Here is a 17,390-nt window from a genome sequence, read left to right as displayed (position 1 = left end):
AAGCGCATCAGATCTTGTAAAACTTTAGGGCTGAGATTCCCACGTAAAAATAGCAACAAAAACACAAAGAACCGCCGTACTTATACTAGAGATAAACCCCATATAACACACAGGATCCGTACGGTGTACACAGGCATTATGCCATTCATCACAGCCGCCTGCAGCTACTCAGAGGTCACTTGGTGCTACAGGAGATGAGCACTAGAGGGCGACTCTCCCATATTTCTCACACGGATGGGACATTAATTACATGCCCACAGGACCCCCCACCTGATAGGAGAACAGGCTCAGGGACTCTCGAGGTGGTAAGTCACCCACCTATCAGACATTTAGGGTATGTCTGAAGTGGGAATACCCCTTTAATTAAAAAATGTTCAAAACTTTGCTAATAGTTCTGATTGCTGCCTATGGCGGGACGAGGTGCTCTAGCACGGATGATGAGGCTTATGGGAGGTGTGAGGCGCTGATGTCAGAGAGCATCGTCATATAGAAGCCAATTAAAAGCATTTGAGGGGAGTCGAACTGAAGATCGCAAGTGATTGCTTCTGGTCGATGCAGCCTCAAAGAAAAAAAAAAAACAAAAAAAAACCACAACACAAATCATACAAAAAGGAGTGTCCGATATAAACCCCCACCATAGGAGATACACATTCAAAGCAAGGTTTGAAAATGAAAAACCAGGACCCCCCCCCCACACACACACACACAAAGGGTCACTCATTTGATCTTCTATGCATATCCAGTCTGGGAGAGACGGCAGAAGACGTGGCCGGTAGAGTTTCCGATACAACCGTACGATGCTGACAAATCGCGCACAGATCCTATTAAAGGGGTATTCCCAGAATGGACAATTATCACCTATCCACATGAGATGCCGGAACCCCCACCAATCGTGAGAACGGAGGACCCGAACCCCCATTCCTCCTCCCTGCTGGACCGCAGAGAGGAGGAGCTTGAATGGAGCGGTGGTTGAGCCTATGGGAATAACGGAAACAGACGAGTACAGCCCTAGTTGTTTCCATCAGTCCCATAAACACTGAATGGAGCAACGGGGGCACACTCAACCGCCACTCTATTCAAGCTCCTCCTCACTGGAGTGGAGAGAAACGGGGGGGGGGGGGAATCGGATCAGGACCCCCATACTTGTAATCAGTGTGGGTCCCATTAGACAATTATCACCTGTTCTGTGGATAGGTGACCGTTGTCGATTCTGGGACAACTTATTTAATTAAGGCGCTGCGCGTGACAGCCATTGGGGGGGGTCCGCACTTTCGCCTCAGAAACTATCACCCAATACTCCGGCCACGTCGTTTGCGGTCGCTTACTGCAAACTTAAGGCGGGTGATGAGGAAAGATGAAATGAGAGGGACCATCCAGGAAAGCAGTGAGATATCCAATACGGCCATCATTCATTATTGCACACACAAGGCCGTCACTTTCCCAGACTCCTCCTGGGGGCGGCTGAACAACATGTGTGCCTAGTTATATGTGATACTGAACCAAGAGAGGACAACTTGCCTTTCAGAAGTCTGGGAAAGCGGATGACAACCTCCTGTGGGAGTTTTACCTCAGGCCCATAAGGGTTTTTACGGTTTTCAAAAACGGATCCGACGGCTACAGATGGTTATCCGTAGCGGTCCACAATTGCGGAAGCGCCCATAGACTCCTATGGGAGAGTCCGTTCCTCAATTGCGGACAAGAATAGGACATGTTCTATATTTTGCGGAAAGGAGTCTGTGGCCAATAGAAATGAATGGTTCCGCAATTACAAATTCTAACTACGGTCGTGTGCATGGGGCCTTAATGTGGGCCATATTGGTTATCGCACCACTCTGCTTGAAACCGGTCAAAGAAACAACTGAATATAATAGGAGACTTGACAAGAAAACAACTCAAGTGTCCGGGAAGAATATATATATATATATATATATATATATATATATATATATATATATATATAACATATAAGAAACCTAAAAGACGACGACGAGGTAAGCAAATAAAAGTGATACAACACTGAACTATCCAGAGGTCACATGTAGCAATGAGGTGAAGGGACGGCGAGCATAGTGCTGATACAGCCAGTGATCTCTAGGGGGCTCCACTGAGGCGTCTAAAGCTCATGCAGGTGAAGCAGGAGGAGAATGTGGAAACAGGAGACCTTTAGATAATAACCGTCTTGGATTTTTCCAGGCGTCCAGGTCTGGAATCAAAAAGGGAAACAAGGAAAGAAGAGACAAAAAAAAAAAAAAAAAAAAAAAAAAAAGAGGCAGAAAAATATTTGTATATATAATAATAATATAATATAATTGTTAAGCGTCGGGATCGGCTCCATCTCCCTCATAGGGGTCTGTTCACATGAGCCATTTCCATGCGATTATTAAGACTGGAAAATGTATGGAAACCTTTTAGCGGATCCCAATAACGGAACTTTGTTTGTTTCACCCATCGTCCAGCTCACTTCAATGTATAGTAAAATTCCTTTAATCCGGCATCAAGTGAACAGTAGCGCTGCCGGATTATCGGGGAAAAGTATACACGCCACTCCTGTCCCTGGGTTGTGTCTGGTATTGCAGCTCAGCTCTATTGAAGTAAATAGGGCTGAGCTGCAATACCACACACAACCTGTGGACAATGGGGCGCTGGAGAGTTGCCGTGTTTTCTAATCCTGGATGACTCATTTAATCAGTGGATTTTCCTTATCGGTTCTGTCCGATTCTGGTCTCGTGAAATACCACATTATACTGCAGCTCTGTGCTGGAAACAAGTGCCGGATTACTAGACTTGGATTATTGGATACCGGATTAAAGAAATTTCACTGTAAATTTATGACAATGTACAATATTATCACAACAGATCTAGACAAAAATCCATACATCAAGATAAAATGTCAGGACACATAAAATTACCATGATGCACCGGGACAGATCAGTAATGTCTGCCAGACCATCCCCCAACACCTGCTGCAGAAGAATCGCACTGTATTCCTCGTGTCTCATAGCCGCTTATCTCCTCTATAGAAATGTGTTAAGGGGATACCTCGGATGGGAATGGGGGGCTGGGGGTAGCTCTGTTCACAGGAACGGTGGTAGTTTTAACATTTGGACCTCCAATGATCAGACATTTATGGCCCATAAAATCAATATGCCATAAATATCTCACACAGGGAGCTGCCCAATGTCAGGACTTAAAGGGGTGTTCCACAGGATAGGTGATAATTGTGTGATCACTCGGAACTGCACCGATCACTAGAACAGTGGTCCCGATGCCCCCGGTCATCCTCCCTGCTCGACCGCAGTGGGGAGGACATTGAATGGAGCGGCGGTCGAGCATGTTCGCTGACGCTCCATTCAAAGTCTACGGGAATGATGGAAACAGTCGAGTACAGCGCTCGGCTGTTTCCGTCAGTCCCATAGACATTACAAGGAGCAGCAGCGGACATATTTGACTAAGGCTCCATTCAGGCTGCTCCTCACTGCATGGTGTGAAGTAAAGAGTTTCAAGAGGTTCGGGACCCTGTTTTTGCAATCGGTGGGGGTCCCAGTGATCAGATAATTATCACCTGTCCTGTGGATAGATGATAGTTGTTGATTCTGGGACTTTCACCTTAGGTAGGGATCAATCAAAGGCGGGTTCAGGCGACAGCTATTCCTCTCTACCCCCCCCCCCCCCTCGGCTTGTCGGAGCTCGTATAGGTTTTCAAAAAAGGAGGGGAAGACTGCCAGACGCTTCCTGAATTAGCAGCCGGCAATTATAGGATAATTTTTTTGTTTTTTTTCCCAAGCTGACCACAAAGCAGATCTTACTGGAAACAGAACACGAGTTACTGCAGCTCCGGCCCCGGCTGAGAGAATTTATCATTTAGTGGAACAACCTGACAAAAACCAAGGAGGTCGTGACTCTGGGATCTGTCGCAGACGCAGCCGACATATTACAGGCACCAAAGTGACCAGAGCAATACAAAAAGCCTGCAAATCCATCTTATGGTTTAGGCTACGACTACACGGCGACTTTGGTTGCGGGACATGAAGGTCAGAAGTTCGCATTGCGACATCGAAATGAACGATGGTCAATGTGTTTGCAATGTACCCACTGAACAGTCTCGAAAAATTCACGTCTGCTGTATTTTTGGTCGCAGATCGCAATACGCAAGCGACTTTTCCAGCATAGTGCTCAATGTAACTCACGTGTGACTTATTTGGATTTGGGGCCGAGACGTCGCCTTCCTGTATGCAATAAGATGTTGGCTTGAATAAAAGACGCTTTTTCGATGTAGTCCTTGCTGGCGGCAATTCAGCGATGTAATTTTTAAGTGTCTTTTGTCTGTCTAAAATCCTAAACCGCATGCGACCTGCAACCAAATCGCTCAACTTTAATGTGACAGCATAACGCAGACAGAGCGCACGATTTTGATGCGACCAAAGCCGCCATGTCGTCCTAGCCTTACTCCCACAATTCCATGCAGTACAGCGCTCCCATATCTGGCAGGGACCTATATTCAAGTCAATCCTGAACTTCCTGGTTCATGATATTACTGCCTGATTTACAGGGCTGCAGGAATTAGACTCGGTGGTATTGGTGCCAGACAAAGCCGTACCACTGCCATACCAAAAAAAGAATACAAGGTGTGAACGGGAACTTACATCTTTTTATTAAAAAAAAAAAAAAAAAGAAAGCTGATTTAGATGCCATTCTGGGTCAACGGAAAGCTGGGTGACAACTCCTAACAGCTACCATAAGTAGAATATAGGACCAGGAAACCAATCGCCCGCAAATCTAAAAGGTGGCTCCCCATTAAATCATCAGGCTCCCCAGAAGTGCATTGTATATAGGTACGTACATCCAGACTGACCTGCATAGGACGTGACCCTAAGACCTGATCACTTACAGGACCGTTCAGCCAGATGCTAAAACCCTCATCATCCTCTTATGTACACAGAGCAGTGTGAGATGTTTTATTCCACCTAAAATATTTAACAGAATGAACATTCATTACCGTTTTCCTCTCCAGAGGTTTTGCGGCGATCATCGGAGGAGACGAGGACCAGCTGTAGGATCAGGGGTCTTCTCGTCACTATCCCTGTGCCTCGGGGGAGCAGATCCCGGCCAACTAAGCTTTCTAGGACGGAGCTTTTTCCGCTGCTCTGTAGATAGGCAAAAAGGCAACACTTAGTACAATGACTGCACCTGAATACAGGCTGCCATAAATGGCCCGAGGGTTTTAAAGGGCAACACTGTAGGGTATTTGTTACACAGTGTAAGCACTCCATGTGCGCTTATTCATATAAACCTGGAGATACCTTAAGAGTTAAACTGTAAATTACAAATTATAAAGCTTTTTATTCTGTTCTCCATTCGGATGCCCCTTTCTGGAGATGGGTACGGGTCCCAGAGGTGGGCCGTGAATCTATCGTACATTTATGGCATATCCTGTGGATATGCCAGAAATGTCCAAGATCAGAAAATCCCCTTTAAATTAGAAAATCCTACTGCCTGCCGCCACCACTAGAGGGAGCTTACTGCATATTGTTTATACACTGAACTCAATAGTGGCTCTGTATGCAGCAAGCTCCCTCTAGTGGTGACTGGAGGAAGACAGACGTAAATGATAAAATTCTATGTCTGTGCAACGGCTTTGGTGGCCGCATCAGGACACTCCCTGTCAATATAGGAGCATGAAAGTGTCAAAGGGGGGCAATGTATAGGACCACACCTATCAGCTACAGAAGAGCGACGCTTGGAAAACATGCCATCACTTTATGATCAGTGGTGGTCCGACCTCTGGGACCCCGCTAATCCTGAGAATAAAGAGGCCGCAGCACTGATTTAGCATTATAACCACTTCTAAATTTTCACGGCCTTGAATTAGGCAGAGCTGCCGTTTCTGCACAGCCGGATGGCCAGTGCGCCGCTGTGCAGGGAAAACCAGTTAAGGGGGGGGGGGGGGGGGGGTCGCAGAACTAAAACAGCAAAGCGCATCTTCATTCTCAGGATTAGTGGGGTTCCCAGAGGTCAAACCCTCACCGATCATAAATTAATGGGGTGTTCTAGCCATATGCCAACACTTTATAAGATGGGAATACGTCGAAGCCTATAAAGGTCTTTCAGCCTCTGAATATAAACATAAATATTTCCATTCACTGACAGAAAACAGAGATCTTGAAAATGTTAAAATTAAAACAAAGTGTACAGAGATTTTCATTAAATGGTTGTCCAAGACTAGAAAACATGGCTGCGGCACACCTGTCCATGTGTTGGGTCTGGTATTGCAGCTCAGCGTTATCGAAGTGAATGGGGCTGAGCTGCAATACCACACACAAACTGTGGACAGGTGTGGCGCTGTTTTTTAAAGAAAGCAGACAGGTTTACATGTTTTCTAATCTTCTACAACCCCAAAATACTGGACACTGGTGAATCTATGGATGTCTGACAATACGTGTGCCGGGTACACTATGACCTAGTGACAGCGAGGAAGAAGACAATGATGGGGAGGGGTGATGTAATATACAATGCTAGACCTGAAGGGGGGAGGGGACTCATGGGGTGCAGCTCGGACAATACATGTATAAAAAAACACAACACAAAAGATTCATGAAGTATTTGGTCAGCAGTTCATGTCCACACAATCCCCACCCGGCAGGGGATAGAACTGAACAGCTCTCCCGTACAGACAAGTCCTTATTAAGGACATCAAAGGGGGACCCCGCACTTGTAAACCCCCTCTATGAGTCAGAGCGAAGAACCCCTCTGGCTGACCCAGCCCGTCCATGCATTACACCTATGGCCACTCATCTGACAGCCGTTGAGGGCGAATATTTTGCCGGACGCAGTTTCCCCAACAGCTGATTGGTTGTCAGCTTTAAGTCGTTCTCTTCCGTCAAGTTCCTGAAAATGCTTTTCAGCTCATTGTTAGCTACATCTGTTCCTGGGAAAGTTGGGTGATCATCAACAAGGCCGATATTAACAACAATGAATAGGTCGACATTACATTTCCCATAGTTCTGCAGCAAAACCATGAAACCCTTCCCATATCACTTTTTACCATTCAGGTGTTAGGGAAAGTTGGATGGAATTACGTACACGTATGTCACGGTAGTTGCATGGGCACAGAAGCACGGCCTAGTAGATCGCCCGTCAGTTTATTACTAAACGGGCAATAATGTTTTGGTATACAGAGTATATTAGAGCATTATATAAGCGATCAAAAGATCATATATGGTCCCGCCGCAATAGTAAGGGCCCGTAAAATGAATTTAAACCACATGGTAAACAACGTAAAAAAAAAAGGGTTAATAAAAATAAATCGTATGTACTCCAAAATGAATTTAATAAAAAATATGATTTGCCAATAAAAAGTTTTTGTGGGGGAGGGGCCTTTTTGTCACTCATGGGGACTTCAAGCAGTTTTCGCTTCTACAAATGCTTTGGAATAGATGGTATAGGGTCACACTGACCCCCGATCGCCATGCTAGCTAACCCACCGGCGCTCCGCCCATGCCCCCCCCGTCACACACCTCATATGCCGCAGTCGCTATTGAGGCATCCAAGAGGTTAAACGGCCGGGATCAAACGTGCTCCTGTATCCGCGCAATCACCATGACGTAACCGTACGTCCCGGCGCCTCTTATGTAATGCAATGCATGACGTACAGTTACACGATGGTGTGTTAAGGGGTTAATAAAACTATAAATAATCAAACCGCTTGATTAGTCACACGGCGGAGAAGCGCTCGTAACCTTGTGAGGGTCATGAGCTCTGTATCTAATAATGAATCCTCCTCACCCACAGCCCGGCCTGCCCTCCATGACAAGACGTGAACCCAAGGAAATCAACCGTCTTACGAGACCGACTTTCCAGTTCATATATAGATGTGACCTCCGAAACGCCAGACACGTAAAACGGCAAGAGACGACGTCGCGGATCTCTACAGTACAACATATACAACGGCCTTATTTATATAGATACTAAAACAGCCCATAGTCGTCCTATTATAATTGTATTACAGGTAAAAAAAAACTTAAAGGGGAAGTCTCGAAGGCGTTCTCCAGGCATAAGAAATTGATGACCTATCCTCAGGATCAATACCTGATCGGTCATCGTCAGACTACCGCCAGCCCCACTGGTCAGCTGTTTTGAAGGGGCTGCGGCGCTTGTACGAGCGCTTCTTCCCCGTCACTGCTCGCAATGTGAATCGCCAACACTTGTAGCGGCGGGTCACAGTATTACAGCCTTCTCCGATACAAGTGAATGGGAAGAGGATGTAATACTGTGAACCGCTGCTAAAAGGGAGTCAGCGATTCACAATATGAGACGTGACAGTAATGAAGTAGCGCTCCTACGAGCGCCGCAGCCCTTCAAAATAGCTGATCGGCAGGGGTGCCAGGGGTCGGATAATAGCGCAGTCGACTCCGCTATTGATTCCGTCGGAAAACCAGAAACCAGCTGGAATGGTGACGAACGGAAACCATTAGCGATGTTTCCGTCACCATTGAGATCATATATATATATATATGGTATATCGGTGGTCTCCAGCCCATAGGTTACTGAACTACAACTCCCAGCATGCCCTGACAGCCTTCCAGCCATGCTGGGAGATGTCGTTTCACAACAGCTGGTGACCATTGAATATAATGGTAACTGACTGCAGCTGAATTTGTTTGTTCGGGCATAAACCAGGAAATATAAAAAACAAAAACATGTATGTCAGCAAAAACCGCGCCATCCTGCATTTCAGCTCGGTTTTCAGTTGCATTCCTAGCGGGGGGGGGGGGGGGGAGGGGGTTATTTCCACAGCCGGGGATGGGGGGGGGGGTTATTTCCGCAGCCGGGGATGGGGGGGGGTTATTTCCGCAGCCGGGGATGGGGGGGGGGTTATTTCCACAGCCGGGGATGGGGGGGGGGGTTATTTCCACAGCCGGGGATGGGGGGGGGGGGGGTTATTTCCACAGCCGGGGATGGGGGGGGGGGGGGTTATTTCCACAGCCGGGGATGGGGGGGGGGGGGGGTTATTTCCACAGCCGGGGATGGGGGGGGGGGGGGGTTATTTCCACAGCCGGGGATGGGGGGGGGGGTTATTTCCACAGCCGGGGATGGGGGGGGGGGGTTATTTCCACAGCCGGGGATGGGGGGGGGGGTTATTTCCACAGCCGGGGATGGGGGGTTATTTCCACAGCCGGGGATGGGGGGGGGGGTTATTTCCACAGCCGGGGATGGGGGGGTTATTTCCACAGCCGGGGATGGGGGGGGGGGTTATTTCCACAGCCGGGGATGGGGGGGGGGTTATTTCCACAGCCGGGGATGGGGGGGGGGTTATTTCCACAGCCGGGGATGATGGGGGGGGGGTTATTTCCACAGCCGGGGAGGGGGGGGGTTATTTCCACAGCCGGGGAGGGGGGGGGGGGTTATTTCCACAGCCGGGGAGGGGGGGGTTATTTCCACAGCCGGGGAGGGGGGGGGTTATTTCCACAGCCGGGGAGGGGGGGGGGTTATTTCCACAGCCGGGGGTCATGGTATCAAGGTATTATACTTGGGAAATCACAACTCAACAGTTTATTGACTTTTCTGATGCCTTTCTATTACGTTGTGAGGTGCGGCCTCCACGGATCGGACTTGTTTCTCCAGCGCATCCCACAGATGATCAATCGGATTGAGATCTAGGGAATTTGGAAACAAGTCATCACCTTGAACTCTTTCTCCTGTTCCTCGAACCATTCCTGAACAATGTCTGCAGCATGGCGGGGGGCATTAGGCCTCGTTCACATCTGCGTTCTGTATTTACGTTCCTCTGCCCCATCATAGGAGCAGAGCAATGAAAATACCGGAAGCACTGGATTAGTCGCATGGTGGACAATATCAGCGCCTGACAGAATCCATTAACCTTAAAGGCGTTGTCCACTACCGGACAACTGATGACCTATCCACCGGATAGGTCCTCAGTACATCATCGGTGCAGGTGCGACACCCGAACCCCGCACCGATCAGCTGCTCGGTTTGCCTGAGGGCACCGGATGTCATTGCACAGTACGCCGTTGGCTCCGTGCATAGCGGCCGTGCTGCCAAACTGCAGCTCTGCTAAGAGTCACTTGAACAGTACTGCAGCTCGGCCGCTATCCCGTGACCGGTGTCAACTGCTTCCGGCATGGACGTCCAGTGCCCGGAGGCCACCGGAGCGGCTGATCGTGCCGGTTGTCGGACCCCCACAGATCATGTATTGATCATCTAACCGGTGGAAGTTGTCGGGTAGTGGACAACTGCTTTAATGCGTTCCATCGGATATCTGTCCTGGTGTCTGTTGTTTTACCAGACAAAATACCGCACCATGTATAGCGTTTTTGACCGGATCTGTGACGGAGGCTCTACAGAGATGTGAACGAGGCCTAGACTGGGTTCACACCTGCGCCGGGTCTTTCCGTTGCTTTGATACATCAGTGGAGCAGAACGAGGAAAAACCAGAAGCGCCGATTCCGCTGCACCGCAGACACCACCACCTGCCGACGGAACCCATTGACTTTAATGGGCTCCGTCAGGATAACGTGTCTTTACCGAAAACAATAGCGCAGCATGGTGCTCTATCGTTGCCGGTATTATCGGCTTGATCTGCGATGGAGCCTCCAACACAGATGTGAACGAGGCCGGATCCCGCTCAAAGAAGCCACTGCCATTAGGGAATACGCTCTGCTCACATCCGCGGTGGCCCTTCCATTTTTAGCAGATCCGTCATACCGAAACAAACAGAAGGTAAATTTCCAGGTTATTTGACGCCTCTGTTTGCCGGATCTGTCAAAAAACCCTGAAACTTTACCTTCCATTTGTTTTAGCGTGGCATCGGTTATACGCCGTTTTTAACAGATCCTTTTTTTCTGTATTTATTTTTATATGTAGGAAGGGACGCGCAATAGGAAAAAAAATGATCCGCTAAATGGAATAAATTAGGCTATATTCACACCTGCGTTTGGGTTTTGCCAAGAGACAGTACCACACAACCGATACATCCGACAGCCAACGGAACGCATTGACTTTATCAAGTTTTGTTGGCATTCCGTTAGGGTGACCACGGTCTTACCGGAAACAATAGTGCAGCACGTTTCCGGTAAAACCACAGACACCTCGACGGAAAGGCAACGAGACTCAATAAAGTCAATGGGTTGCGTCAGGCTCCAGTTGGCTCAATGGCGTTTCCTCAGATGGAGCAGAACAACAGAAAGCCGTACGTACATCCGAGCAGGCCCCTTCGGATAAAAACGGAAGATATTCCGCTTGTATCCATCAGCTATTGACTTCAGTGTTGGGCCCCGTTCACACTTGAATCTGGCAGAACAAAAAAAAAACAACGGAAACCATCAGCACCCTACGGAACCCAATGACATTAGTAGGTTCCATCAGGGTGTCCATGGTTTAACCGGAAACAATAGCGCAGCATGACGGAAAAGAATAACGGAGAACGCAAATGTGAACGGGACCCAGACAATCACTGATCACTGGGCCGATCTCCATGTCATAACATAAGATGTAATGGGGCATACCAATGTTACCACCACCCCCTGTCAACAAAGGACATGCTCCCGCGTCATCCTTGGGCTCGTCCAATGAACCCCCCCCATTCTCTCTAGTCGCGTTTATGGGGTGATCCGCAACCCCGCGCTCACCTGGGTCCCCACCACAACGATCTGCGGCAACTGGATGACGTCGGACCCCACCGTGTTGAACACATCCTGCAGCTTGTTGATAACCGGGATGAGCGCCTCCATGTCTCAGGTCTGTGACGGGTGATGAATGGAGGGGATAGGAGGGGGGCGGCCACTACGCTCCACAGCCGGCACCACAGCTAAGCAACCATTGACCTGGCCCACAGGCCTTTGCGGCAGGGAAGGGCGCGAAAAATCTCGGCGCGCATGCGCAGAACTCAAAGCACGCCGGGAATTGTAGTCTTTTCTATTGAAGCGACAAATACGCAACGCCTGTATTTGATATGTGCAAACTTTGATTTTATCTTTTAAACAATTGTTCGTTTTCTCTCATGTCTCTCTAATACGATAATGTCATCGTAAGCAAAAGATGGCGACCTTGTGAATTAGTAACAAGCAGAATGTCGAAGTAGGGTAATAAAACGCTGTTATTGTGAATGCCTCGAAAGGGTTAATAGTGACAGGTAATTTTTTCTTAATGAAAATGCGTATGAAAGTGATAAAGGTGTTTGCCCATAATAAACATGGCGGTTGGAGCGTAATTATGAGGGGACCGGAAATGCGTCATATGACAAACCGGAAGTTGACGATTGAGAGGTCCCTGACAGTGACATTGAGAGATAAGGAAGTACAGCAGACATCGCAGTCCTGACAGATAACAGGAGCTGTTTGTGTGTCGCAAATTTATCTTTTCTTTAATTACTGCATTAAAACATATATAAAGATTATTTCCCCTTGAAATTATAAAAAAATCTCACCAGTAAATACTTCTATAACCCTTTCACCGCAGAGACAATTTTTACACTTTTGACAAACAAATAAAATTAAAATGATAAAATAATAAACTCCTATTATACCCCCATACTCATATATTTTCTAAAAGTAGACGCCTCACACACTGTACAGACATGGGCGCCGTCATGCAACTTTGCATCAAAGTGTAATGTGTAAAAAATGCAAAAAATCAACATTTGGCGTTAAAAGTCTGCTGTTCCCGTCAGCCCCATAGACTTTAAATGGAGAGGCACTGCCCATGCCCGGGCTCCGCTCCATTCACACTCCTCCTAGCCGCCATCTTGTGGCTCGGCAGACCGGAGTCGAAAACAACCCCCCCCCCCTTTCTGGTGATCGGTGGAGTTCCCGGCGATCTGCCACCTGTCAGTGAATAGATGAAAATTACTAGAGAATGGAGAATGGAATACCCCTTAACCCCTTCCCGCATTTTCACATCCATGCTCGTCATAGGAAGGGTCACCTTCTGGCATTGTAACGCGCACGTACGTGAGGGTGATTGCGTGGGCACAGAAGCTGCGCTAACACGATCACCGCGGGAGCCCTGCTGTGACTAACCTTCAATCTCAGCCATATAACCCCAAAAAATGCGACGGTAAATAGCGACCGCGGCATTTAAATGTCTGCCTAACTGGCTGCCATGGACCCCTTCGGCCTAACAAAGGCCCCCTGGCCTACCCTGGCTAAATGCCTATTTTGCCGTGTCATAGACCTGGCCTAATCGATTGCCTGTCCATTTACACTGCATTATATATGGGATCAGAAGATCGCGTAGTGAAGTGCCCTAGTGGGACTAAAAAAAAAAGAATGTAAAAAAAAATTAAGTTTATAAAGTTTCTAAAAAAATAAATAAAAGTAAAACCATTTTTATCCATAAAAAGCGCTTCAACACCGTACAAACAAAACGCAAAAAACAATGGCGAAATTGCTTTATTTTTCCATTCTTCCCCTAAAAAATATAATAAAAGTTAATCAATAAGTCCCAGATACCCCAAAATGGTAGCGATGAGAATAAGGGCATGTTCACACGCTAGACTAAAAACCTCTGAAATTACGGAGCTGTTTTCAAGGGAAAACAGCTCCTGATTTACAGACGTTTTTTAAGCCACTCGCGATTTTCGCTGCGTTTTTCGTGGCGTTTTTTTTTAGCCGTTTTTGGAGCTGTTTTTAATAGTGTCTATGAAAAACGGCTCCAAAAACGTCCCTAGAAGAGACCTGCACTTCTTTATCGCGGCCGCTTTTTTTTACGTGGCCGTTTCTCAAAACGGCCGCATAAAAAAAAACCGCCCGTCGGAACAAAACGCCGTTTTTCCTATTGAAATCAATGGGCAGATGTTTGGAGGCGTTCCGCTTCCGTTTTTTCAGGCGTTTACGTGTCAACATACCCTTACACCTCGTCGCGCTAAACAACAGGCCCACATATGGCTCGATGGAAAACTAAAAAAGTTACGGCTCTTGGCATGCTGCGATGCAAAAACAGATTTTTTGTTTGAAAGGGTTTTTATTGTGCAAACGTAATAAAACATAAAAAAACTACATATGTGGTATTGCCGTAATCACGGCGTAATCACAGGCTGCAGCGGTCACGTGGGATGAAGCATCATCCCAGGAAGCCGACCTGCAGGACGGTAGAGGGACGCGTCGCCATTGCTACGTATGTGCAGTTTTCCACAGCAGACATTCCGAACGAAAAACTCAACCACAATTTGGTGCGTTTTTTTTCGCCGGATACCCTAACAACGTCCCTGTGCTTAGTGTGTTAGTCATATAAGAAGCAAAGACCCGAGACCTGAGCATCACATCTACACGTGACCCCACAGATGCACAACTAAGGGCGGATCTTATGTATCTCAGGAGTGCTATTTATCGTGCGCACGCCCCCTATAGGAAGAGCTAAATATAGAAGAATTCACACGTTTGGAATCAAGTCCTACTAGAAAGAACAATGTGTGTATAATATAAGAATGTGTCAGATATACACCGATCAGCCATAACAATGGAACCACCTGCGTGATATTGTGTGACGCCCCTGTGCTGCCAAACAGCTCTGACCCGTGGTGGCATGGACTCCACCGACCTCTAAAGGCGCCCCGTGATAGCTGCCACCCAGACGATAAGTCCTGTAAGGTGTGAGGACTTGTTTTCCCAGCACGTCGCACAGACGATCGATCGGATTGAGATCTGGGGAATTTGGAGACAAGTCATCACCTTTAACTCTTTCTCATGTTCCTGTACAATGTCTGCAGTGTGGCGGGGGCATTATCCTGATGAAAGAGGGCGCTGCCATTAGGGAATATGTTACCATGAAGGGGGCACTTGTCTGCAGCAAGGTTTAGGTGGGGGGTACGTGTCACTTCCACATGAATGTCAGGACACAAGGTTTCCCAGTAGAACATTCTCCAGATCATCACACTGCCCCCGCCGGTTTGTCTTCTTCCCATAATGCATCCTGGTGCCATCTCCTCCCCAGGTAAGCGACGCACGCGCACCCGGCCGTCCACATGATGTAAGACGTGATTCATCAGACCAGGCGCCTTCTTCCATTACTCCATGTCCAGTTCTGATGCTCATGTGTCCATTGTAGGTGCTATCAGCGGTGGACAGGGGTCAACATGGGCTCTTAGACCGGTCTGCGGCTACACAGCAAGCTGCGATGCTCTGCGTGTCCCGACACCTTTCTATTGTACGTTTTTCAGCCATTTGTGCTACAGTATATTTTGTGGGATTGGACCCGACGCACATCAATGAGCCTAGTGCGGCCATGACCCTGTTGCCGGTCACCAGTTGTCCTTCCTTACACTTGCCCATTTTTGCTACTTTCAACACATCAATTTTAACCCCTAATGCATTGCAGTATGTTATGATTTTTACAGGCTCCCTATTAAATCCTACTTCTGGCAGGACTTAATAGAAGCACTAAAATGACAGATCTGGGGGCCTTCATTAGGCCGCCAGGCTGCTATGACAACCATCGGTACCCTGCGATCGTGATGGGTCGTCAGAGGAGGCCGCCCCTGTTTCCAGCGGCTTAGATGCCGCGGTCGTTAATGACCGCGACATCTCAGGGATTAAACTAGCAGGATTGTGCTCCTTGTTGGCTGTTTCATACAGCCAACACTCCAAATTTATTAAGGTGGGTTCAGCCCGCTCCATATTCTGACTATGCCCCTGGCCTCAGCTGCATATGTATATGGCAGGTGTCGGGAAGGGGTTAATATATCCCACCCCTTGTCAGGCGTTATTGTAACCAGATGTGTTGGGCATGAATTGCTGTGGTGGGAGCAGGTCCTATCTTTTGTATTGAGCATCTCTGGATGTTTCTGGAAGGAGGGTGGAGCTAAACTAATATAGGCCGGCCCCACCCTATCCAGTGTCCATCAGAGACAAGCCCGTGAGGAGATCTTTACCGAGTCAGGGCCTCTAAGCTCAGGACTAGGCCTTAGGCCTCGGGCCTGGCTTAGCAATATTGGCAGCTTACATGTTGCTTTTGTGTGGAAGATCTGCGTCTCGCAGTTAGTAATCACAGAATATTAAGATATTTGTCATAGTCTTCGTCCCGCAGTTGAGAACTGCGTACTAGAAGAATCGCTATTTGAGAAATTTTATCAGTGAAACGCGTTGCTACATTCAAGAGAGAACTTAAATTTGAGAAACTTTCCTCCAGCTCAGCCAGCCCATTGCTGGAAGACTTCCTTATAAGATTGTGTACCGCCATCTTGGAAGTGTTCTGCAATGTGCTGACAAGTAAAGAAACCGTGTGTTATCTGTTCAACGTTACTACAGTCTCCTGCCTATCATTTATACTACACCATCAAGAGCACCCCACCTTCTACCAGCCAGGGGACATTTACATAAGGTGCCCCAGGGGAACAACTACCACCATCATCTAAGTGCAACCCCTTCATCATTGTTCCAGCCCTAGAAGTGTGGGAGGTCTAGTGCAGGCAGGCCCTGCCACCATGACCAGACCGTGATAGAGGACAACTACTATTCCCAACGTCCTGCCTGTCCCACTGGGTCAAACCGCACTAACCCTGTGATGCAGATTTATATTTTTAAATATTTTAGGATAGAGCTCCCCTACAAATCACAGTAAAATCTTGGCATTACCACGACTTTAATGTTTACCTATGGGGAAAAAACTCACAAGCTACAGTTGCTAAGGATCCATCACAGTGGATAATGCCGTGAGACATGGGCGATCCGGTGTACCAGGGAGCCCGCCATAATACAGCTACTTATCGAAGCCGTATAATTTGTGTCAAGAACAGGATCAGATCTCGATAAGAAAAAAAGAAAGGAAATCTGTTCTGATAATCTTGGCACAAAGCGAATGAACCCGTATGGCATTGCCATCATGATATCACATACGCTATATGAGTTGAACTGTGAAACGTGTTCCTTGCGGCGGAGGTCTACCCGTAGTTCCCTCTTGGACTCGGATGATAAATCATTCTGAACTTACACCTCATTGTCTTCTATTTGAAGATATAGTCCATAGACAAGTGTGTAAGTACCATGGAGGCAGCCCTTGCAGCTACTATTAGGTCCCTGGAGAGGGCCCAGTCAAGGTTGGTCCCATCCACTTTGCCATTGGGTGATGAGAAACTGTGAAGGACTCCTTTCTCTATAGGCATCACAATTCTAGCAAACAACGGAGGTGGAAATTGGGCACAAGGGTTATGGGAAGGGGCTGAGGAAGACAAAAAAAGTGGCAGGTGCTCCTATCCTGGTTGGCATTATCCAACACTAGCCCACCTTTAATCCATTTAGATCGCATCAATCGGTCCCCCTTTTGTCTGTCACAGACCTATATTTCTGCACCTTTACTTGTGGTGATTTGTTCATCTACCTCATTGTATCTTGCATAATGAGGGGTAACTTGAAGCTCCTAGGCCCCACCCGACCATGTGC

General features: G+C 47.6%; 1 protein-coding gene across 4 annotated transcripts in view; it reads right to left on the bottom strand.

The window, feature by feature from the left end:
* Nucleotides 1-12,044, bottom strand: part of DNM1L (dynamin 1 like) — a 32,815-nt gene extending 20,771 nt beyond the window's left edge. The window contains exons 1-3 of one of the 4 annotated variants that reach the window (XM_075855928.1): nucleotides 11,646-12,044; nucleotides 4,997-5,144; nucleotides 2,162-2,203 (exon numbers count right to left, since the gene is read on the bottom strand). In XM_075855928.1, coding sequence (XP_075712043.1) covers nucleotides 2,162-2,203; nucleotides 4,997-5,144; nucleotides 11,646-11,747 — 292 coding nt within the window. In that variant the 5' untranslated portion in view covers nucleotides 11,748-12,044. The remainder of the gene's footprint in view (nucleotides 1-2,161; nucleotides 2,204-4,996; nucleotides 5,145-11,645) is intronic. The other 3 variants (XM_075855930.1, XM_075855929.1, XM_075855931.1) reach the window with 3 other exon arrangements.
* Between the last annotated feature and the right edge of the window lie 5,346 nt (nucleotides 12,045-17,390).

This window comes from Rhinoderma darwinii, chromosome 3 (assembly GCF_050947455.1).
Source record: "Rhinoderma darwinii isolate aRhiDar2 chromosome 3, aRhiDar2.hap1, whole genome shotgun sequence".
In the NCBI taxonomy this organism is placed as follows: domain Eukaryota; kingdom Metazoa; phylum Chordata; class Amphibia; order Anura; family Rhinodermatidae; genus Rhinoderma; species Rhinoderma darwinii.
The sequence above is the reverse complement of the archived record's forward strand: the minus strand, read 5'-3'. Positions and strand labels throughout refer to the sequence as shown.